Source organism: Apteryx mantelli, chromosome 9, assembly GCF_036417845.1.
Source record: "Apteryx mantelli isolate bAptMan1 chromosome 9, bAptMan1.hap1, whole genome shotgun sequence".
NCBI classification, from domain to species: Eukaryota; Metazoa; Chordata; class Aves; order Apterygiformes; family Apterygidae; genus Apteryx; species Apteryx mantelli.
The window spans coordinates 18,608,987-18,634,268 of NC_089986.1; the positions used below are offsets into that span (position 1 = coordinate 18,608,987).

Genomic DNA, 25,282 nt, shown 5'->3' on the forward strand with positions numbered 1-25,282 from the left:
TTTGCTGCTGACCCTTTGCAACAGCTGAGCTGCAGCTGATGTCTACTGCAGCTAAGGGGAAGTAAGGACATAACCCCTATTAGCAGTCATAGGCAAAAACCAGAATCAAGGAACAAGAAATTTACATAAGAGAATTAGCAACTTGGGGCCGGTTTTGCACAAGCATCATGGTTCACCATGAGGATAGTCAAGCACTGGAACAAGTTGCCCAGGGAGGTTGTGCGAGCTCCATCCTTGGAGGTTCCCAAGACCCAACTGGATAGAGCCCAGAGCAACCCTCTCCCATCTCATAGCAACCCTGCTTGGAGCAGGAGGTCAGACCAGGGACCTCCTGAGGTCCCTCCCAACATGAATTATGAGTCCATGATTTTCAGAAGCACCCTAAAATATAATTCGACTTACTCCTGCATAATATTCCCATTCCAGGGAAAATGACGTGCCAAGGCATTCCTGAAAATCCCACTCAAAGCCTACCAGCACATCTAGAGTTCATAAACATTTTAGCTGTAGGGCCTGTTCCAGTTAGCAACTCCAGCTTCCACTGATGCCATCAGAAATAGGCCACTCAGCAGCTCACACAGGCCTGCCTTGCTCAGATCACTTTCTTGTTAAAAATTTTCCATGTGGGGAGTTTCTCCAATCTGATTTTCAGCGGGAAATTTTATTTTTCAGCAGGAAAGCCCTATTTTCAGTCAAACCTCCCCAGAATAATGCCATTATATGCAGAGACAAGTTTGTGGTATCTTGTACTACAGGACCCGCAGGCTGTCCAGACTGCTCATGAACTTCCATGACAGGATCAGAGAGATGGTAACCTACTATCCAACCTCAGTCCCCCTCCCACCACCCTGTTCATAACACCCGTATTCCAGATATCGGACTCTGAAGTGGATGCCAAAGCTCTCACCAGCATCAGTGGCCCTAGGAGGTCCCTCCCCCGTGGTGTAAATGGGTTCCTCACATGCAGGATTTTCTTCTGCGAAGCAATGTCCCATGTATTTTTACACACATTTTACTGCTTTTGTGTTTCACTGCAGAGGCAGAAGACGACTGTTCAATCCTAGTTCTCCCATTTGCAATGCAATTTATATTATAAATTATTTATTTTCATAGCTTTCATGATAGTAATGTGACTGAGGAGTGTTGGGTGTCCTGACTTACACGCTGACTCTTCACGCATCAGGGGAAGACAGCACATTTTACGTTTTGCACTGATTCTCATTGGGTTTGCATTGGCCCCAATGCTAAATACTCAATAATGCAGGCTCGTTCTGGGATCGGATGCATCTTCCTTTCATGATCTCATGATGCCAGTAACCCCAAGCTCCAAAGAAAAATAAATACAAGGAAGTTTTCTAACTTGCAAAGTTAAAACAATCTGTATTGTACAGAATCTATGCACTTTCTTTGCAGAACTGATTACTTATTTGAAGAATTACAAACATCATGACAGCCAAGAGCTGTTACTTAAACATGTTAACACAACTCATTTGCTAACAAAGAATCCAAATAGACACAATATTCTTTTTTCTTCTTTAAATGTATGTAATATGGTGAATACTGGTGAAATGTTACTCCATGTATTTTTCATTTTACAGCACAAACACACACACACACACACACACATTTTCACAAGATCTTTCTCAGGAGCTCTGATACAAAATGTAAACCACATCGAGCGACTGCCAGGATTATCACCAAGCGCTGACCATCCATGGTGGATACCTCAATGGCAGACAGTCTCACCCTCACTTACAGTCTCCGTATTAGATCTACTTGCTTCATTCACGTTCATAATTCCAGCAGAGAAATATTTATCCTGGGTGCAAAGCCTTTAATTTCAGTGGCATGAGAATAAGAACAGTTTTGCTCCGTTGACATCCCTAGGGTTAAGCATCCGAGTAAGGCAGGCAGCACGTCCCCGAGTGTCAGCCTGTGCACACGAAGCAGCCCCGCACAGTTTGACACAACTGGCACCTGCAGCTCCACAGGGACCCACACCTGCATTTAAAGGTATGCACAGGAGCAAAACTGGAACAACCTCCAGGACCCTCGCAGAGTGCAGAAGCTAATGTTAAACACCCCACACTTTAAGGACACTTAAAACACACCACAACAATTAAAAATGAAGGGGGGGGGGTTAAAGAAAAATGCCACTTTTTTTTCCTCATGGCCTACATGAGAAAAATACTCTTTATGACCTACAGAATGAAAAATACTTGTTTCAGAATTGATTATAACCACCAGGATTTCCTCTCCGGAGACCTGAGTTCAAATCACAACTGAAAAACAAGGTTTGTGGTTTTAAATTCGTCAGTTATGCTCCTCCCCATCCCCAGCCAGGGGATGAAGTTTAACACCTGACAAGGAATGAAGAGATCTGAAAAATGAAGAACTTCCTCTTTTTGTTAGAAAGCCTCAGAGACACCTGAACTGTTCCAAACTGGTTTTCTTTATCAGAGTTTAGGTCAGTTGCAACATCCCTGCACACTTTTACACTTATGTTTTAAGTTGATTCAATGTTTGGAGGACAGAGGATTTTCCTGTGTTTTCATGCATTTAGTGATCATTACCCATAGTAATACCTGTACCATTTTCTGTATTTGTTCACAGGAGAAAACAACACATAGCTGAGCACTGGGCTTTCTGCTCTACTGCAATGCCACGCCAGCTCTTCTAAGATACCCTCTCCCCCAGCTCAGTGTAGCTTAGTGCACTCCACATCCAGTTTATCCTATTGATTTTTCACTAACGCAAGCATTAACTTCAGTTTAAGAAGAACACAGTCACTATTAAATCAGACAGAAATCAAACCCATGCACTGTTTTTCAAGCGTGAGATGTTATTTGAGTCAAGTATTCACATCCCAGCTAGATGTCTCTCCCCACAATAGGCAGAGGTCTTTCAAAACCATGTCCAAATACTTTCTGATATCCTATTTTCTCTATTTCCAGATTTAAAACTTCATTTCTTTTTCAATTATCATGGTTTTTTTTAAATTCCTCTAATCCTCTTTTCTGAAAACATAAGATTAAAAGGACTAAAAATAGCCTCTTAACTGCCAGTTGTTTACATATTTATCTTTTAACAAAGCAACATTAAACACAGGGCCTAGCCGACCAGCATTTCACAAGCAAAATCCCATTCACTTCTCCTGAAGCTTTGCCTAAAACACAACTGCATTCCCTTATTTTGAGGAAACAAGCCTTGCGTTGCTCCTTCTGCCCACTGAAATGTGCCCAGGTACGCTCGCACAGTACGCTGAATAACTCCTTGCTGCAATGTGGTAGGTGGAGCTCAAATAATGGACCAAATTCAGATGTCGTAACTCCACTGACACCGTTCGTACCGGCAGAGCGAAGCCGACGCTTGCAATGCACCACTATTAACAGAGCAGCTAGCGTTCTCTCAGAACAAGGGAAAAGAGCTCTTCGATGTAATCAGGACCCAAAGGGCACTTCTGGAAGCTGAATCCGTCGGGCTGATACACTTCACACGCTCAGAGGCAATTCCTGTCCACTTTGCTCACCCCTTAAACTCTCTCAGAACAGGGAAGGTAGCACACGGGAGCAGCCACCCTTCGCCCCGCGCCAGGAGAGCGGCTGCTGCAACGCGCTGCCACGAGAAAGCCCCGTCAGGAACCGCGTCGGGGTCCAACCCCCGGCGGCAGCCCGGGCCGGGGGCACCAGTCCCGCACCTGTGGGGCACACCGCTGCGCCACGGAGGCGGCGGGTGGGCGAAAAGCAAGCTCTGTGATCTAAAGTAGACCCGAATTTTCCAACGCTGCCCCGGGACAGTGCAACCGCCAAATGCAAAGCACAGGGTTTGCCCCAAACCCAGATGCCTGCCATCAATTCGGCATCGCATCCGAGGATGTGCAGTGGTAACACAGAACACCTAATCCCACAAAAAACACAAGTACCTTAATATGCATTTTGATGATCAGATTAACTATCCCTTCCATTTTTAGCACTGCTATCTGGGATTTGGGAATACATCCTAACAGCCCAGTTACACGAGTTCTCAGGGACAGATATTACTAATGCTATTTCTGCTGCCGGCAGTGATGAACGGAGGGAATGGATGTGTGTCACACAGTTATTCAGCAACGGTGCATAGGCAGCCTTATGCAATCATCTTTTAACTAGTTTATTAAATGTCTATTTCCTTTTCAGAACAAGTTTAACATCTAATGCCAAAATTTCATCAAGACTCAAATACCTTAGCAGTCAGTTACCACCTGTTTGACTTAAAACACTAATATGAGAAAGACATATTACACATCACTACAAAATTCACACATACACACACACACACACACACCCTTATCAGTATCCTGTTTATATCAATTTATTTTCACAAATCAGTTTCCTTTTTCCTACTCATATTCTTCACATTTGCTGAAGGCACAACACCCAGATAGGCAATGTAAAACGTACTTTCCATGGAAAAGTCAATAGTCTCCTAAGAGAACAGTTTGGCAAATCCACTTTTGTTTAAAAACTCAAGTTTCAAGGTAAGTCTTTCAAAGAGCATTAGAGAACACCGCCACCAAGATTAAAAAGTACTTGAGGTGTTTGTACTTCTCCTATGCAACACATCACTTAACCTTTAATAAATAGGGACTTTTTAAAGGAAATTATAAAAGCAGAAGTAGTAAAATCTCCTCTTTTTATCAAGTTTAATGGATGAGACAGATTCTTTAGGCAAAGCTCCCAGAAAGGAAGAGCCAGATCACCATCTGGCTCCATCGCGGAGCAATGACAATTCACAACAAATGAATATCCAACCAATGCTGTCTGAAATCGAATGCTAGTTTGACTCCATAAAAACTCCATTATAGCTATGAATCCTCATCTGTACGTTTCCTCCTTCCTTATACATAAATATACTCTCCGACACTTACACAAAGGGGAAAAAATAAATGGTTTTATGCATTTTTCAATGCTTCCCTGTTATACCTGCTACCAAGGAACATCAAGAAGTATCTTAAATATCTTACTGTCTATTGTTAGCACTATAGAATATACACAATATATAATTTTATTTTAGTTTTCACACATGCTAAGGTTTCCAGTATGATAAATGTCTTTTTAAATCCTGTATTTTTTGTCACACTGTAGATCCACCTCTATTTGACAGTGACTCCAGGACATACACGTCAAGACAAAAATAAATACTGCTGTGATGGCAAATGTTTTAGAACTCTTAGGACATTATTACAGCAGCACTTCAAAGACTTTTTAAATACAACAAAAAGAGACAATAGTTAAATAGAAATCTGCTTTGATATAGCCATAAAACCTGCACTACATTTACTAGATCTGTACTTGTTCGTGCAAGAGCAGCTTCTAATCTTCAAACATGTCAAATGTTGCACTCCAGCCCTCCACCCATACCCTTAAAAGAGTCCTTGTTGCTATTTTAAGCAAGCTCCCCTGTAAGCTGTACATAAGCAATGCTGTAATTCCCAAACAATTGAGGTAATTATAAAAATGAATATCATTTATTTATTTTTTTTTATTACTATCATGTCTGAACATTTACTTTCATACAAAAGTCTGATTTTCAGCATTATGCCTTCCAAGGGCATCCCCTCCGCACCACGGGAGATATATTAGGAATTGTGCAAGAGTTTTGTTACCAGCCTCAAACCAACAGGAACTCCATAAACAAGATTTTGGTACAGAATCACACCTGGCATTTTGAGAAGGGGAAAGGGGCTTTACATATATGCTCAGTTCCACTTTATTTTTTTTTTAATCGTATCTAACCCAATGAAAGGGGAAAAAAAAAAGGAAAGAAGGGAAAAAAAGAAAGAAATCATCACATTACTGTATGTTACCCTTCAGCAGTCTTTGGAAGAAATCAGAAACCAGGTTGCTTTTCCCGGCTCCCTCCCTCACTCAAGCCAAGAGGATGGGCTTGTCTGCCCGACGGCGGTGCCGGGCGCCCGCGCTGCCCCGTCACAGCCGCGGCTTCCTGAGCAACGTTCTGCTGAGGTCCTTCACCTCTTCGGGGCTGCCCACCCGCTCGTAGCCCAGCAGGGCCATGGGCTGGTGGCAGTACTCCTCCACCTGCTTGATCTGCTGGAAGCTGAGCGCGGTCCTCCAGGCGCTCAGCGCCTGCGTGGCGTTCCTGGCCGACACCACGAAGGGCTTGGAGGAGTAGCCCGGGCCGCTGGTCATGTTGAGGGCGAACTTCTCCATCTCCGGGCTGACCGCCAGGTTGACGAAGCCGTAGACCTGCCGCAGGGTCTTGATGGGCTCCACCACCAAGTCCTCGTAGCGCACGGCCAGATAGTTGCCCCGGAGCCAGTCGGGGGGGTGCAGGGCGGTCTGCAGGGTCTTGGCCATGCTGCTGCAGATGACCTCCATGGCGCCCAGCGCGTGGTAGTCCGAGCCGCCCCCGCCCTCCTTCTTGCCGCCCAGCTTGTGGCCGGCGTCGAGGAAGGGCATGCGGTGGATGCGGGGGTCCCGGCTCCTCACCACCTGCAGGCTCTCCCGGATGAGGCCGTGCCGGGACTTGATGCGGGAGCTGGCGACGGCGCGGGGGTCGCGCACCAGGTGGATGACTTTGAGCTCCAGGGCCGGGTCCCGCATGAGCGGGGCGAGGACGGCCAGGTCGAAGACGCGGACGCCCTTGATGACCAGGGTGCGGTACTTGTGGCACTCCTCCTGGAAGCGGCTGAGGCGCTGCGGGGGGCACTTCTTGCACACGCGGTCGTCCACCATGCCCACCACCTCCTTGCGGTAGGCCGGGCAGAGGGGCGAGGAGCAGATGACCTTGTTGGTGGCGGCGCCGAAGATGCCCAGCGTGGTGAGGTTCTTGCCGGCGCCGGCCGTGCTGTAGAGCTGGAAGACGGAGAGGTCGCAGCGGTACAGGGAGCTCAGCATGTCGCGGGCCGCCCCTTGCAGCGAGACGGCGTCGCCGGGGTACAGCTTCTGCCAGACATGCCACACGGGCTCGTAGAGGAAGAAGACCTCGGGGTTCTGGTTGAAGAGCTCCCCGAAGAAGGACGACCCCGACCGCCAGGTGGTGAACACGTAGACCAGCTGCCGCCGGGCGCCCGCCGGGCCGCGGCTCCCGCCGGGCGGCGGCGGCGGCGGCGGGCGGCGGCGGGCGGCGGCGGGGGGCTCGGCGCAGCGCCGCGGCTCCCGCCGCCACTTGTACTCCAGCAGGTTGAGGGCGGCGAGCAGCAGCAGCAGCGCGTAGCCCAGGCACAGCGCCAGCGCCTTCCGCCGGCACGCTTTCATGCTGCGCGGCGCCCGCGGCGGCGGCGGCGGCGGCGCCAACTGTTGCTCAGCGGCGCGGCGCGGCGCGGCCCGCGGCCGGCAGCAGGGCGCGCCGCCCCCGGCGCCGGCTCCCGCCCGGCCCCCCGCGCCCGGCCCGCATGGCGCAGCGCCGCGCAGCGCCGCGGGGCCCCGCCGCCGCCGCGATCAGCCCCCGCGCGCCCGCCCGCGCCGCCGCCGCGCCGCCAGCGCCATCGCCGCCGCCGCCGCAGCACCGGCCCCGGCCCCGGCCCGGCCTGGCCCGGCCCAGAGCGCCGGGCGCGGCCAGGCGAGGCGGTGCCGCGCTGCGCTGCGCTGCGCTCAGCTCCGCCCCCCGCGCCGCCCCCTCAGCGCCGCCCCCTCAGCACCGCCCCGCGGGGGCGGCACCGGCCCGGCACCGGCACTGGCACCGGCACCGGCACCGACGCCGGGCCCAGCGCTGCCCCCGGCCCGCGCCCCGATCCGCACCGCACCCCGGCGCCGATCCCGGCTCCCCGGGCTGATCCCTGCTCCCCCAAGGCGATCCCTGCTCCCGGGCCGATCCCTGCCCCCCGGGGTGATCCCTGCTCCCCGAGGCGATCCCTGCTCCCCCAAGGCGATCCCTGCTCCCGGGGGTGATCCCTGCTCCCCGAGGCGATCCCAGCTCCCCCAAGGCGATGCGATCCCTGCTCCCGGGGGCGGTCCCTGCTCCCCGGGCTGATCCTTGCTCCCCCAAGGCGATCCCTGCTCCTAGGGGCGGTCCCTGCTCCCCGGGTTGATCCTTGCTCCCCCAAGGCGATCCCTGCTCCCCGGGGGTGATCCCTACTCCCCGAGGCGATCCCTGCTCCCCCAAGGCGATCCCTGCTCCCGGGGATGATCCCTGCTCCCCGAGGCGATCCCGGCTTCCCGGGCCGATCCCTGCTCCCCCAAGGCGATCCCTGCTCCCCGAGGCGATCCCGGCTCCCGGGGGAAGCTCCCGGCTCCCGGGGAACCTCCCTGGCAAGGCGCCGTCCCGCGGCCGGGGGCTGCCAGCGGCGCTGGAGAAGCCGCTGGGCTCGTGCGGCTGCGGAAGGGCCGCGAGGTTGGGGGGTTCTGCCCCCCCCGCCCCCCCTTTTCTTTTTTTTTCACTCTCCTGCTCTTTAGGTCAAAGAGCTCTGGCAGCCGCTCGTTCCTCTCCTCGCCGTGGTGCCCGCGCTCTGCCGGGCTGCTGGCTCGCTCCTCCCGGGAGGAAGAAGCGGCGCGTTTTCCCGAGGCGCGGAGCGCAGCGGATGTGCATCCCTCAAAGTTGTAGCGGGCAAAACCCGCCAAGGGCAGGGAGCCTTGAGAAGAGAGTGGAACAGGACTTTGCCCTCCACTGACTCTGCTTTACATGTAGCCATAACGTGACTACTGATCGTTCGACAGATCAAGCTCCATCTTCTGAGGATTTTACTAGTTATGTTCCTGACATTTTAAAGGTGTATTGGTTACAGGAAACAGGAAAAATAGGAGGAAAAAGAAAAAAAAAATCATGAAAGGCTTGAAGCATAGGGTCCCCTATACAGTTTCCCTACATTGTTAACTTGATATTTGCAGAAACTCAAATTTCTCAAAGGTCTTCGACTAAGTTCTCCAAAAAAAAAAAAAGCAAAACCCCCCCAAACTTGATGTTCCTGATGTAGCTCAGATGGAAGGAAATACATCTTCCTTCAGTTTTTAAAAATAGTTTACACCCGTTGTAAATAACAAGTTATTCTGCAGTTTTCTGTTTGCCTGGACGGCAGCTGCGACTTCGCCCAACCTGCTCACGAAGCACTTGGGGACCTGCCAGCACAGGGCTCCTCCGGCACAGGCGCTGCAGGCGCTGCACTCCTGCTCATTATTAGCCATCGACCACGATTGCCTGGGAGCAGCCAGTCCACTACGGCATTACAACGAGTTTGCTGTTAGTAGTGAGCACCGAGAGGCTCAATTCCAACCCCATCACCGCTGCTCCCCCGCCTTCGGCCCCGCTTGTCTCCGTCGGGACCGGCGGTAGACGCCACCCCCCGCCCGCGGCAGCGCTGCAGCTTGCCCCTGGGACCCAAAACGCTGTCCTTTAGGCCAGAGGCAGCAGGCTACGCCTGATACACCTGGGAAGCGATCGCCGTAGAGCAGACGTGCCCAGACCCCGCTGGCCGGGGCAGAAGGCGACGGCGTGGCCGGAGCCCACCAGCGCCGCGGAGCCGGCGGGCGCGAGCGAGGCTTCCCGCAGCACAGGTTCCAGACGCCATTTGCAGTCGCGCCTGTCTTCTTTACAGCGCTTGGGCCAGCTGAAGCTGCCTCGCTGCTTAAATTACCGTTTGCACAGTGATGGCTCCACTGGGTAAAACCTGGCGCACCAGGCTCCTCGCGAGGTGAACGCCCCCTGCGCCGGGAAGCGGGGCTCGGCGGCCGCCTCTGCCCCAGCGGGGCCGTCGTCCCTCCGGCCCTGCCGAACCGCTGCTCAGGGCTTCCCACAGCAGCAAGGGAGAAGAGTATTGAAGTGGTTTCAGCTGCTGCATGACGAGGGCGAAAAGCAGCCGTGTCCGCATCGGACATGATGTGGTGTGTAAACAGTTTCCACAGAGGAAATGTCTCTGTGACTTCCCTGCCCTGCTCTCTTCCCCAAAGCAGGAAGGGGGCTGAGCACACGGCAGCGGCACAGAGGCGAGAAGCCAGTGAAACAACACAGCGCTCCAGCAGGGACTTTTTTTTTTTGGCCAAAAGAAAATTGATTATTTTGTTTTTATTTTTATTTCCCCATTTATCAGGATTAGGTGGCAGAGATGCATCTGGAGGGCATTTTTCTTTTCTGCAAGGATAACTGACCCCTGACTGTTCCGCAGTTAACCCAATTTAAGGGTCACGAAAGCCTGTCACTCCCGGGACGGCTGGTCTGCCCGCCCGCCCGAGGCCCCGGCGCAGCCCCGAAGCAGGAGGCAAGCACGGCCCGGCTCCGAGCCGCGGGCGAGGGCTCCGCCAAGGTCGGTACCCCCAGGGCGCCCCTGCTCCCGCGGGACGGGGCCGGGGCGGGCAGAGCGATGCAGAGGCACCCGGTGGGTCCTTCCTGTCCAGCAGCTCCCGCATCCCCCCGTCCTTCCCCTTCGTGCACAGGGCGTCTCTGCGGCCACCTCTAATCACGGGGGCCAGGGCTGGGCGGCCGGGGGACCGCGCGGCCGGGGACTGCGGCCGGCTCTGCCGCTGCTGCAGCTGACCAGCGTTCCTTCGTGGAGCGTTTCTTCCCTGAATGGCACGGATTTGAGAAGTACGGGACATGCTTTCAAGCTCACAGATAAAACAGAAATGCTGGTGTATGTCTTGTACCACTGCATAAAAAAATCAGAACAAAACAGTACAGCAGAGTCAAGGAGCTAAACGTGCCATGAGCAACCTTTATATTCCGTAGCAAGAGGATTCTCATGTTCCTCCCAGGTTTTCTATCGGAAAATCCTGGTGGGGGACATGGAAAATTAAGAGCCGAGCTTCTCCTCCGGCCAGGCTTAGGCGCCCAGCACAGCGCCAAAGCGAAGAGTCACGCCGCAGCAGGAGCGCGCCGCCCTTCCTGGGCCGGCCCTTGCAGCCGCGAGGATTTCCAGAGAGCTCGGCGCCAGACCCATCTCCAGCCCGGCAGCGCCAGGGTTACCGGCGACGAGCGCCGGGCACTGAGACACTGCTGCCATCTAGATTGCGTCCTATCTGCATGAAAAGCAACGCTCAAACCCCACCAAACGCAGAAGAATTATTTCATAAACCGTCAGTGATACCGATAGTATTATTAAAATGTTACTATAACTTCTCATGGGAGTTGCTTGTTAACAGCAAAATTGAAAGAATCACTCAGTATTGAGAGAAGTACATATTTTATCGAGGAGGGGGAAGGAGGAGACATTTTTACTGCGCGCACTCCAGGTGAAGCATTTAAAGCCACATTCTACAAAAGTAATTTGCATCTTATATTTGGCAAAATGAATGCAAAGTTTCAACTCAAAGAGATTAAAACAATTGACTGGTAACTTCTGAGATATAATTTACAATGAGAAAGCATATACACCTCTGAAGCATCTTGCAGCATAAAAATCCTGCAGTTTTTATCCTTTAGTTCTAATCCTCAAGTTCTTTGCCTACAAAAGGCTTCTGCTACAGCCTTTTGATAAAGTTAAGGATCTCATATTTCTTTTCCTTTACATGCTCACTAAAAATGAAATGACCTTCACCCAGCTAAAACAGAAACATTTATTTTTAATTTTGGAAAGGTCTTTAATAGCATCAGTTAGGCAATACTAAATCATGAATACCAATGTCAGTACTGAGACACCACAGTTCATAAAAGAGTATCCCCCGCCAATATCGCACTGCAGCATTAATGAAACAAAGGGCAGAGACTACAGGGAGCTAAAACAATTCCTCGCAGTGAAAGTCATTACAATACCAAGAAGTTTGAATTAATCCCTTCTTTCCATTTCATTTGCTTGAAGACAGGTATGAAATTTTATAAGAAGCTACAAAGCCGTCTCCAATTCTTGTACAATTTAAAATTTAGCAAGTAACAAATAATGATAAGCGAACGTGAACTACAAGTAAAACATTTAAAATGGCAAAACTAATCAGAAAACCCAAACATTAAAAGCTGTAATTGGATTCTGTGCCCTCCTGCTGTTACATAGCAGTTGCATCTCTCCGAATCAGGGAGCGTATGAGTACCGGCAGCAACGCTGCCGTTGTCACGCTGCTCCACCACTGCTGAGGAAAACACGGGTCCAAGCAGCTCTTGAATTTGACCTACACGCTGCAGAACGGAATCTTGTTTTTCAAAACAGGAGCTTTATATGTATTTATTCTGTGCAGGTGGACTCAAGCACCCATGCAGAACCCAACCGAAATCAATGGGGTTCGGTGCAGCTGCAGCATTCAATCCTCCCGGAACAGGTTTCAGACCTTGTAGTTCAGTTATCACTTTAAGCAACTCAATATCAATGAATATTTAATAAGTTTATTTGCAGAACGTTTATGCAGCCAACTTTCAACTCACACCAAGTTTGGGGCTTGCTTTTTTAAATCATCTACACATCTAATGTTTTATAAATATATATATATACACACACACACGCAAATATATAAATATGTATATATACACACACATATAGAGAGGTATCTATGTATTCTAAGCATAAACTGAAAAAAAAAAAAAGAAAAACACGGATCTGAAACAGACCGTTTAGGGCCATGTTCTTGTATAAAAGACTCCCGAAAGGCTCCCTCCAAAGAGCTCTCCTGAAGGGGATTTGGATTTTTTTTCTTTCTTCTGCAGTCTGGGATTTAAAGCATTTGCTGATCTTTGGGAATAAGTCAGTAGGCAAGCAGGGAACCGCCATGGCAAGCTGGGAGCCAGGAAGGGGAGTTCGCGCGGCGGTGCCAGCTGCCAGAGGTCGGCCCTTCGGCAAGACACGAGCAGGGCGCAGAGCAACGGGCTGCAGCATCATCGTAATTCCCCCAAGCAGCTCGCCCCCCTCCTCCGAGCTCAAAAACAAAAGACAGACTTGTAAAAATGTGCAGATTGTACCGATCAGTCATCTATTTCCAAGTGCTGACAACAATCTTCAGGCAGCTGACAGTTAACAACATCTCTTGGTTTTTGCACTTGAAGTGGAAAAAAAACCACAAAACCCTTAGGTAGACTATGGCAGACACAAAACGTAAAGGAACGCGATGCAGCAGGGTTTTTTATGACAGATCCAGGGACAAGACCCTCACCAAAGGGAGGGCTGATAACTTACACCCCTTGGAGATGCACCTCCATGATTTTGAAGGCTGCCCTAAAGCTTTTAAAAAGCTGTCGTAAAATAGAGACCCAAAGCAGTGAAATGCTGAAGGATTTGGTTGATTTTAATCATGGGCTTCAATTGACTGCAGTCAGTTGAAAACTGCACTAAAATCAACAGCGTAGTGAAAGAGTTATATTATTTTTTCAAACACCTTCTAGGGAAAAGCACTTGGCTTAGTCCCTGGACCCCAGCGCAGCGAGGCGGCCGAGCGCGTCGCAGGTCGGCTCAGGCGCGCCGTGGCCTTCGGGTCGCGCCTACGCCAAAACCAGCACAATAAAAGCTGCAAGCGACAGCGTTAGCTACCGTAGCTCTGCAAAAGAGGAACCTCCGCAGCCGAGCGGACACAACCCTTCACAGATTTGTCCAGCTGCTTTATTGTAATTTTTCCACCCTCTGTTTTACTTCTTGCTACTTTAATTTAGCCTCATTAGTATTCAGTATACTAGAACACGCACATTCAATAATGACATTATCCGTCCTTCAGTAAGGAAAATTCACCATTAAAAACACCAAACTTGCCTGTTTCTTGTTCAGCTTAACTTTTAAATATTAGATCTTGTTTGCTATGATGGCGCAGGGAAAAATGCATCTTTTCCCATGCTGGTATTCATATGCGATGATCCAGTCATCTCTCAGATATAAAGAAGGCAGCTATATTTACCTCAAACTCTGCAATAAGCAATGTAAAAATTGAGGGTTAACTAACAGTGATCAAAGCCCCCTAATTCAGACTGTGAGAAAAATGCATTTTTGCATTTCACGCATAAATGTTTTATGCATTAGTTTAATATTTTATGTTTGTTAGTTTAATATTTTATAGTCAATAATTATATTTAAGATCTTTACATTTCATATTTACATGACCTAAGTGGGGACTAGCTGAGTGATTCCTCCCCGCTAAGTTATGTTCTCAGCCAGAATTCTCTGCAGTTCCCAGAGGACCCTGTCTCCGCTGAGCCGAGGGGGCTGGCAAAGGGCTCCCCCCTCCCCGCAGCGCCTCCGGGCTCCGCTTGTCGCGCTGCCAGGTTTGCCTTTCTCCCAGCCTCCCAGGGCCGCAGCGGGAACAGCGGCTTTTCTGACGTCAAGTTTCAGCACGATTTTATCTATTCAGATAAACTACTTCTGGATGAAAGATGAAGGTTTACACTGTTTTACACCTAGACTATGGTAAATTCTGGGCGTGAGAATTTGATAAAAGCATCCATATCCAACCTAATCTATGCAGGATAAACACGGATGCTGAGTTTCTCAAACACTGCTTGAAGGTGAGATTCTTAAAACTAAAGTTCAAGTTATAGACCTCAAAGTGTGAACAGGATTTATATAAAATTAAGTAGCTACCCAAACTTGGAGATCTGTGAATTTGTTTAATACCATATTTGAGCATTACCACTACAGAAGGTTGACAAGAGCCTGTGCAGTAGCCTTCAACGTTGCAGGCGTTTACGTCTCGCACCCCTCCTTTAGCACCGTGGCTAAGGTCTAACAGCTTCTCCAGTGCCCGGCGGGGCAGCAGCGGCGGCGGCAGCTCACTTCCCCCGCAGCGCCCTCATTTGCACCGCGGCTCCAGCCTTCAGCAGGCGCTGAGCTAAGCCACTGGCGCAGCCACCTCCCCTCGAAAGCACCCGTCTCCCCCGCATCTCCCTCTGCGCCGCGCGTGCACAAGCCGTGCTGCACGACAACCGGCACGGACCAAAATTAAAACAGGAGTTGGTAGCTAGTCATAAAACAGAAGTATTTAAAAATGTGGACAGCTGTGGCAAGCTGTTCCCTTACCCTCCATTTCTCCTTTACATTTACCTCCAGTTACATAAGTGATATTTGCAACAAAGTTGATTTCAATAAATATTTATAAAATCCTGTTTGTGCAGCTGAAGGAATTCCAGAACTTTATGAATGTCCGGAGGACATACAGCATAGCTAAGTCGCTATTCGAGTTTTATTAAAATTAAAAATTCTTTCTCAGCTGCTGTGTAACTCTTTTATGCTCTAAACTAAATTAAGAGATTCAGCTTTTACAGCTGCACACCTTAAAACAAAAGGCAATATACTCTCACATCAAGGACTTCCAAAATCTTCGGCAGGTCACATTTAAGAGCCGCCTTAGCCACACTCCCCAGTCAAAGCACTGCTCTCCCCACGCCCAGATTAGGGTATCCCGAACCTCCCTGCCGTCGAACCACGACCCACATGACGACACTGTCCTAGCAGCCTTCTCTCCTCAACCCCAAGGCTTGCAGTGCCCAGGAACCCTGTGTTTCCTCACCCCTAATTCTCTTAAGCCGGTCAGCTCGCCTCTCCCCGCTGACGGTATCCGCAGGCAGGGCCCCGTCACAGCCACCCCGCAGCGGTACGTACACCCCACTGCGTCACCCGTCCCTGCTGGGGACCCCCCGCCCCTTCCCACTTAACCGAGCAAGGGGGGTCAGGGAAGCTGCAAGTCCTTCCCTTGGACGCACGCAGTCAGATGGAGCAAAATAGCTGCTCCTCATCCAGGCCCAGGGCAGAGGTTCCCCAATCCCTGCCTTAAAACACAAATCCAACTAGCCTAGCTTTGGACAAAACAGAATTCAGTGGTTCTTATGTAGCTAACGTGCAACATGCTATAAATGACTGCATAGAAATGACGGGTTTGAAATTAATCACTAATCTTCAAGATTTGAGAACAAGGGACTCTCCTTCTATAACATTATCAAATTCTACTCCGTATCACACAGTGAGGGCTTCCTACAGGCTGGCAAGAAGATGAACATCCCCCAGTGAAACTTAAGTGCCTAGAAATTAGGCTTTAATGGGACTTGGGGTTTTTTGTTTTGTTTTTTTCTAATTATCTAGTAATTATCTTCTGTAAGAATGGAGAAAAAGAACCCACAGCCTCTCAATTCACAAAATGGCCAGAATTCAATCCCAGTCTCTTGTCCTAAATTTTATAGCCAATTCTCTTCCAGAGTTTGCCCAAGGCAAGATTCTTCATTCAGTTAATTAGCAGACAGTTCTTCTCCCATAATGCAGGGAAAATAAATTAAAATGTCAGGAATAAATAAGTCACCAGCAACCCAGAGGATTTTTTGATGAAAACTACCAGTATCAGTGATAATAAACATCTCTATGCCATAATAAGTTCAAAGTTCATCTCCAGTCTCTGAGCTTCTCTTGTTGCACAGTGTCATGTTAGCTCCACAGTACCTAGCAGGCAGAAACATCTGGCTAAACCACTGCAGAAACAAAAGGTGAACATTTTTACCATGGCTAAAGAGACCAAAACTGGTTTCTGCTGATGATGATGACTTTGGTGATCATCTTGATCTCTAATAAAGATCTTGGAAGTTGAATCCAGAGCACAGGTTAGTCCTGTGATCCATTTTCTGCAAACCTGAATTGCATGCACGAATTCCAAACTCCTCCTCCATTAAATCTTTCATGAAAAGATTTCTGAGACCTATTACACAGGCCCTGTGCTTGGCCCTTCTCCTTTCTACAGGCACACTCTCTAAAAGCATACTAAGCTTACAAGTTCTAATGGCCAAAGTCTCAGACCTAGGCCCAGCCCAGAAGCCAGAGTAGCAGAATCATGGAACAGACAACGGATTCCACTGCCAGCAAACTCATACAAGACAAGATCTTCAAGAGTAAAACTGACAGGCGGTTTTTAGGCAAGCAGCTACAGGAAGTTTTCCAGTCCACAGAGGAGTAAAAATAAATATAGAGCAAGTAGTTCCAGGAATACCACAAGCTATCATGTTTCAGGACTGTGAGCTCTAAGTGAAGATGTTTAGTAATTGGGACACTCAATCGCTCCCAAATGGATGCTCTAGGCTCTAACAGTCTAACAGTTCATTTTCCAGCCTTTCCCATCATATGGGGGCATTTAGAAGGTCTCTTTCCTCTTTTTGGCCTCATTTCATAGAACTTGTGGAAAGTCAATTCCCCTGAAGGCTTTTGTTCCTCTCAGATGTGCTTGGAATTGACCAACGGGTTCAAACCTCCTGGGAGAGCGGGGGAGGCGCAGCCCATCTACCAGCTCACTGCTGCTGCATGACGTGGTCCTGGTTCCCACGTTTCCTTCCTCCCACGCACTTCATCACATAAACCTGCCCACCCCTGTGCTGGTCGTATCTTTCCACAAGGGGATTCAGCTCGCTGAAGCAACCAAATGACTCCTTCGGCTTGCCTGTGCCAGGCTATCCTTCTCCAGGTTTAGTGAGCTCGCTCAGTCCTCAAGGTGGTCAAACACGAGCTGGAGCTCACAGAGGTAAAGTGACAGGAGGAGGTGACCAGGAAAAGGGGAAGCAAGGGGGATGCAGAGTGCAGCAGCACCTTGGCCCATCTTATCAAATCAGACACTCCGGTGAAAACACCACGGATGATGTTACATGTTACAAGTGAACAGTACCAAAAACCAAGACCGTCCTGCTCCCAGGATGTTCCCAGACACATACTCCCCCGGCTGCTTTGGACCCTGCATGGAGCCAGTTCAACTCACTAAGCCAATGGAAAGCCAACCAAGTGAAAACAGTTTTTTTTTTTTTTTTTTTTTGCTTAATGAACTGATTAATCACCAGAGATGACACAAAAGTAACATAAAAGGTGGCACAGAGAAGGCAAGAACAGGACCTCCACCATAGAGCGGCCACACTGCGACAGCAGCTCAGCCATGACATGCAACTTCACACTATGCCACTACATCAGCTCCGTTTCCTCAGGCTAAACAGGCTAAAGTTCAGCAGACTGGTTCAGGTACTGCAAAGCCGCCCATCATCTCAACATCTAAGCAGTGTTTCCAAGTGGGAGGTTTCCCCTGTTCAAGAGAGGATCACATGAGGCACTAAAGCGAGCAGCCCAAACCTTTCAACGAGAAACCAAAAGGTCAGTGCTGACAGGACGAGACCAGCAGCAGCAATTGCAGTCGGCCAGTTTGGCGACACAGGCACAAATCGGGGTCAGCTAACAGAGAAGCTGGCAAGGCCAAGAACCTGCTGTTAGCATAACATACACCAACATCGCTCTTTTCCACGTTAAAAATAAAACCATTTCCAAATATTGACAAACTGACAATTTTATTGTCGCCATGTCCTTTGGAAATTTTTCTGCATAAAGTACAAAACCAAAAGCAAGTAAGACAAAAAAGTTCATGTGAAACTATCATTTCCTCTTTAAATAACCACAAACTGAAAACTTTCCAGCTTATGACAGGGTTACACAGTAAAACATCCCTGTACAAGATTAGACACTAGAAAGAAGCGATAAATGCAACAGGCTTCACCCATGAAAATTGACTGTGCTCTGACAGAAGCAGATGGAAGGAAAATAGTACGCAACTGTTTCAGACTTCTGCGTCCTACACAGGAAAAATACATCTGAACAAAATTAAATCAGCATTTTAGTTATGATTCTTACAAAAGTGACTTACTCACTAATATCAGTAACAGCATGAGCTAACAATATACTACAAGTCTTGTAGTATTTCATGCAGTAATGAGAACAAAAAGGAATTTCCAAATATTACTATGGGTCATTTTAATAAAATCTGCTAAACTTAGGAACTCTACAGTCTTGTTCAGGAAACTAAATTCTGAGCTAATTTCCAGGGTTTGGCTCCTAAAATCAAGTTCATAATTTGGTAAACCTCAGGATACTGAACATCAGGTTTAAAAAAAAAAAAAAACCCTACAAATTTCTCACATAGGAGACTCCACTGCAGCTGTCTTCAGCTATAGAGAATTCACTTCTCTTGCTGGACCTTCATAACCGCCCAAAATTCTAGATTTTTTAAACAAAGAAAATATAGAGAAACTAGACCAAATTTTTACAAAAAGGACAGCCATTAAAATACACTTCAAAAACTACTTTTGCCTTAATGGTGTCAAATATCTATGTTTTTATGCAAGTATTTGGTATAGAATCACACTAGTTGAAAGAAACAACCTCCCACCCCGGATTCCTCAGGTGCCTATAGGACAGTTCAGCAAGCCAGCAGTCTGGAATAAGACACAAAATTCAGACCTTAAGACATCTGCAGAAACACTACACACACTGCTTCTATTTCTTATTTGTTAAAAGCATTAACTCCTCCAAAAGACTGTACGCACATGAGGAGGACAAAAACACAAAAAAGCTGCCTAAAATAATCAAAGACACTCAGAATAGATCTGCCCTTTTTGGCTGATCTTGCTTTTTGCATATACAAGATGCTACAGGTTTCAATTAATGTTACAGGAACGTATTCAAGATACTTTCCTCTTATAGGTACAGTTCCAGGAAAGCAGTATCTTCTTTTAACAGGCAAAGAGCATTCCTTAAATCCCCCCAAATCCCTAAATATAAAACTGGATTTTCCATTTTAGTGCTCTGTAACTTAGTTGTCTCAAGTCAGATAAGAGTTTTGATACAATTTTTAGACAATTTTAGCTTTAAAACCTGCCTGAGAAGTTTATTAAATAAAATCAGTACAAGTCTGAAAACTATCCAGTCTTGAGGTCTTGAGGCAACTGCCAGTGCATTTTAAGGCAATAAAAATCTTGGTTTTCTTCCAAGAAATTTAGATGGAAAAAAAAAAAAAGCAGCAGCAGCGATGGGAAAACATTAGAGGAAACACACCCCAATATATTTCCTCAAAAACTAAGACGGTGGGGGGAGGGGAGAAAGCTATTGGGGTCAAGTTCTACCTGGAGGTTGACTACTTCAAATTATCGGCTTTTTAAAGAAGTCTCATCCAGGACAGTATCAGCATAACCCTATGAGAATTCTCTATAAAAAAAAAATAAATTAGGTCACTTCAAGATGAGCTAGCAGAATAATAAAGTACATAATTGAAAAAGCATGGGAGTAGTTACACATGAAGAAAAAAAACAGCACAATGAATATAATAATCCAGCACCTTTAAAGGGTTTCACTTGCATCTAGGTAGAACTGTTAAATTAATGCAGCAGGTGATTTATGATTGCAAAAGGAAGCAGTACATTCATACATTGTCACTGGGACGAAGGGACTAGCTAAGCCTTTAAGTGGATACAATTCTGAACATATGTTCTGGAAAGTATAATTTGTTACCCTTGATGGTAAGTGCTTTAGTCTTGCACTTCAAAAATCTTTTTTTTTTTTTTTTTTTTTTAATGCAGTGACTACTACTGCCTTAAGTAATAGCCTGAACTTGACTTGCAGAAACCAGCTCTTCTTCAAACAGTACGACAAACGGTGTGCACAGCTGGTGCGCAGAGAAGTCAAAGGAAGCCGCAGAGTTTAAAAAGACAAGTTAAAACTATAAACACTTTGCTAATACTCATCAACACAACACTGTGATTGTCGGAAGGAGGCTCTATGCAACCAAGCAGCTTTTTTCCATCCAGATACTGCCGACAGGCTGAAAGCGCAATCTGGCTAACTCTTACAAAACACGCACCCGGGCCGGGACTGGTGCAGAAACAACAGGGCTGAAGGGGCAGCTCTGCACCTGGGTGGCCTTTGCTTGAACACCAGAAGGTCCCGTAACGCTGAGCACACGGGCAAGCGGGCAGGCTTCACCCAAACACAGCAGCATGACAGGCTCCAGTAGGTAACTGGGAGCATAAAACGCACATTCAAGCTGCAGTTCCCAAGCCCCGCACACGCCACACTGAGATCAGCCTCACCAGCTGCCATCGCGGGCTTCGGGCGCTGCTCAGCCAGGCTAGAACTCTACTGCAGCAAGCAACGTTCTGTTCCTCTGGTTTGCATAAACCTAATAATTAAAGCATGAATATTTACCTTTGCAATCATCCATAAGGCAGGGCAGGAGCAGGACAGGACAGAGAAACCCCTTAGCCGTTCATCTCCCATCCCCCTTCCAAAGCGCAGGGTCTGACGCCCCATTGAATGGGGAATATTCAAGGATAATGAGCTCTCTCCCTACAGAGTCACAAAAGAATTGTTTGGAAACACTGGACCAAACCTCTTCAGCTCAGAGCTTTGTTTCAGGAGGATTCACCTCAATGCTACTTTCCAAATGCCAAATCAATGATACGTAAGTTATTCCTACTCTACATAGGGTAGACACTTTTTCATCATTTCACCCCAAAACGCTGCAGAAACGAGTCACGCAGCAATGGCACGCTCAGACTACACCTAGGCACTGCAACATGACCCAACTACCAACGAAAAATAAATTTCACAGGCAGCCTAATTTTCATTCTTCAATAGTAATTTGAACTCTTTTATAAAAGATTTTTTTCCAGATACTCATCCCCCCGCCCCTTCTTTTCTTTGCAGAAAAGCCAAGCTATAAACAAAACTATTTATAAAAGAAGAGAACAAAATAAAAAGAGGAAACGGGATCAAAAGATGTTATTTTCAGAAGAAAAATACAGGCATTTGGCTAAGTATACAGATTCTTAATAGCTCTTGAAAGTCTATTAGTAACAAAACAGCTTTTCTAAAGCTAGGGATACAAAGTAAAGAACGAGATAAGAGAATGGTCACACAAATGGTATTTAAGGAATAAAGATACTGATAAATGCTATTATAGAATAAAGCTGTTAAAAAATAAAGTCTAACGAGTGTGCTCCTATAGCTCCTTTGCTTGAATCTTTCATAACCACTGATGAGAATTTCATAAAAGTTGAAATCAGAATTAATTATTGAAAAGTATGGCTAACCTATATGCTAAGTGATTTTCCACCCTGAGGATTTTGAACTATCAAATGAAATACACGGTTGATTCTGAACATACGATGCTCCTGTGAAAAACTATCCTCATTTCACCTAGAACATCATAATTTCTTATTCCATTAACTCCTTTAATAACAGTCCCAAGATAAAAATAATAGTTTTAAAAAAGCCAACGGGATCTAAAATGAACTTACACTACAGAGAAAAAGAAAAATACAAAAAATAAACTCTGGATATTTCTAAAACAGATTCTTCATAATATAAACAGATATATTGTGTATTCTTTTCTCATTATTAATGCATGTATTCAAAACTCACTCCAAGGAATTCTTCACAGTAAACATGTATTCTCCATGCTTTCAGTATTCCAGAACATCTTCTCAGTTCTTACTTAGCAAAGTTTTCAGTAATTCTTCACTTGGTTCTCACATTTACAACAATTTTTATAGCATTGTAACAAAGTCTCCCATTGGGAAAAATTGGAGAAAACTTTTTTTTTTTTGAATTAAATATGCAGGCTTCTCAAAAGACATATTAGATCCTGCTTCGTAAAGTGTTGCCTTTTAGGCTATATACATACATAAGATAAGATTTTCCCTGTCACATTTACAAAATTCTAACAACATGAAACCTGTAGTTACACAAGTATAATAGCAGGCCATCATCCAGCACCGTGCCTGTAATAGGTACAGCTTTTGCTCTTAGAAACAGTTCACAGGAGGCCAGATCCCTTTTAATTTTATTTTTTTATTACAATCTGCCCACACCTCCAAGTATAAACATTGAACCCTCCCCATTTCTCCCCCCTCCACCCCAGAAAAAAAAAATTGCATGAGAGAGACCAAGGTGAAGCGATTTAAAGCCACTTCAATGTCTAACACATAGAACAGGTTTGGAGAAGAGAAAGCCTAACATTGAAAAAAAGTTAAACAGCCTCTTGATTTCAAAGTATTAATAAATAAAATATGTAATAAAAATTTAATTTCTTCTATTTTGAAGAATTTCCACAACAGAAGAATAAATTCAATAAAATAATGTAAAAGCTGTCCTTTTGGAGTAAAAATCAGTTTTAGAAAACAAGAATGTACTGTAGGTTGCAACTATTGTACCTATACTTGAGGAAGAAGTCACTGAGTCTCAGGCTTGCTTTCCTTATATTGTTCCCAGTGCATGCCATAAATATGGCTCATTATTAATACATCATATATATATGATATACATATACATATGATGTACCTCTGCAGAGGTGCATTTTAAAAATGAACAAAATAATTACTCTGGTTTCAGAAATATTCCCTGCAATTAAAATGAAGAAATACCATTAAGCCAAGATTTACTTTTAAAGCTTATCATGGTAGGTACCAAACTCTTCAACTGTTCCTACAGTAAAATACCATGAGAGGAAAAAAAACCCATCCACTGGATTCAAAAGGTGCTTTTTATCTGGATAGTCAAGCTAGTGAAAACAGGAACAGAACTAGTGCTATACTGAAAGATCTGAACACCATAGTATGTCTGAAATACACAGTACTTCCAAACAAACTATGAATTCCTTTATAGATCTGTATCACCAGTGGGGCAAGAAAACAACATCTTAATTTTCTGTTCAGATTTTATTTGAAATCTAATTCAAATTGTCAAAGCTACAAAAGGGGGAACATTTGAGTTATTTCTGCTATGTCACAACATTCTAAAACAAAATATCACTACTGCCAGCAGATCAGTTACACACATTTTTGATGAAACTTCTAAACACAAAAATGTTTCATTTGGGAAATAGCCACAATGAAGATATTTTGTACAATATAAAACAATGACAGGTCTACAGATGCAGATACTCATGAGTATACACGTGCATTCACAAAAAAAAAAAATTCAGGAATGCTTTTTTGTTTTTAAACAGACTGTTCAGGCACAAAAACAAAACCGCATTTCCAGTAAGTGACAGCATCATAAAAAATATTAACATTGTCAGTGTTTGCTTTTCTTTGACTTCTTGTGAGATCTGTGAGGAGAACGGGACTGAGACCTGGATTTTTTCCCTGACTTTTTAGGGGATCTGGATCGTGATCTTCTCGATCTTTTGGGTGTCCTGGAGCCAGACGGTGACCTGGAAAATAAAGTTTTATATCAGATACTAATTGATAACACCAACTTTTTCTACAAGTATTTGACATTCATTTTTTTGAGCTAATCTAGGTAAAAATATTTTTGTCACTAGTAATGGGAAATGACAGACTAGCATCTTGTTTTTGATAAAAAGGCAACTTTTGCATAAGCTTTTTAATACATTTTGGCTTAACTTCAGTGCTCAGAACCTACAAGAAAAATAACACTGACTCATGCCATTCTTAAACCAATTTAAGCAATTTATAAGCTTCCACATATGCCTCTGCCACCTTGGCTCTTGTGTTAATAGCAGCTGATATAGAATATAGAAGAAAAGAGAAATGAGAAATTATGTTTAACTGTGTTGTGCTGAAAAGCTTTTGACTCTCACCAAACATGTTTAGCTTGTGATCTAACCCCAGAGAAAAAAAAATGGGTAGTGAATAAACTTTGTAATCTAACACACACCTAATGCATTAATCTCTCATATTTAAATTGAATATGACCACCATGTTAATGCTGACAAAAAAAAATTAGCAATATCAAACACCTTTCTAGTTCTCATTGAATTGCTAACTTACAGTAATCAGATTCTTGTGCTGGAAGTCTGTGCTACAATTTTCACAACTGCATTACAGGAATTTCCTCAGCATGTCTGTGCAATAAGATATTCTAGACATCTAAAAGAAGCGGAAGCTGAACTTTTGAGTTTGGCTAAGGCAGAAACATCAATCAAAGTATTTAAAGCTTCAAAGGCACCAATAGAATAATCATCTCACCTCGGGCTTAACATTAGCTAGAGACCTATACTTGCATCAGTCTGGAGATTGGGCAGTATCTACTCTAGATTTTTTTCCATGAAGAAAAGCCATGGGAGAGGAGCTTTGTGTAAGCCCAAACACAGCATGCTCACTATAATTCTAAAACTTCCATGGGCCACAGAAGCTTCATGAAAATAAAAAACTAATAAAGCAGCAGGTTGATTTGGTTTAAGCTGCATTTCTCAAAGTTATCAGTAATTAGGTAAACAAGAACATAGAAAACAACATTTTTTAGTTCTCAAGACAGAAGGCTGTATACATCTAAACACCAAGTGTCTAAAGATGTTAATGAGGAACATGCAGTATAGTTCCTTAAGAGAAAATACTTGGGTAACCAACACGCTCTGCTAAGATCAAAAAGACTTACACACCTGACTTATGTGCAATCTGATAAGAGAAGATGCCAACTTACCTTTTGGCTTTTTTACTGACATCTCTGGGAGAATCTTTATGCGACGACCGGGAACGTGAACTCTCTTTGTGGGACCGTTCAGAGCGCTCTGAGCGTTCTGATTTTGGTGATGGGGATTTTGCTCGTCTACTGCCACTGCTGCGAGATGGACTAGGGGAAGCACTGTGTCGTCTTTTCCTTCGTAAAGAAAGCAAATACAGTTATGTACATATATACACAGACACA

General features: G+C 45.9%; 2 protein-coding genes across 7 annotated transcripts in view; both read right to left on the bottom strand.

Moving 5' to 3' along the window:
• Positions 1 to 5,483: 5,483 nt before the first annotated feature.
• CHST2 (carbohydrate sulfotransferase 2) lies at positions 5,484 to 7,271 on the bottom strand. Its single transcript, XM_013944286.2, has one exon. The coding sequence runs from the start codon at positions 7,254 to 7,256 to the stop codon at positions 5,967 to 5,969; it is 1,290 nt and encodes a 429-aa protein (XP_013799740.2). The 5' UTR covers positions 7,257 to 7,271; the 3' UTR covers positions 5,484 to 5,966.
• Positions 7,272 to 23,309: 16,038 nt separating this feature from the next.
• Positions 23,310 to 25,282, bottom strand: part of U2SURP (U2 snRNP associated SURP domain containing) — a 47,096-nt gene continuing 45,123 nt past the window's right edge. For all 6 annotated transcript variants that reach the window (XM_067301849.1, XM_067301848.1, XM_067301847.1 and 3 more), the window contains 2 exons: positions 25,058 to 25,234; positions 23,310 to 23,825 (listed from right to left, as the gene is read on the bottom strand). In XM_067301849.1, coding sequence (XP_067157950.1) covers positions 23,687 to 23,825; positions 25,058 to 25,234 — 316 coding nt within the window. In that variant the 3' untranslated portion in view covers positions 23,310 to 23,686. The remainder of the gene's footprint in view (positions 23,826 to 25,057; positions 25,235 to 25,282) is intronic.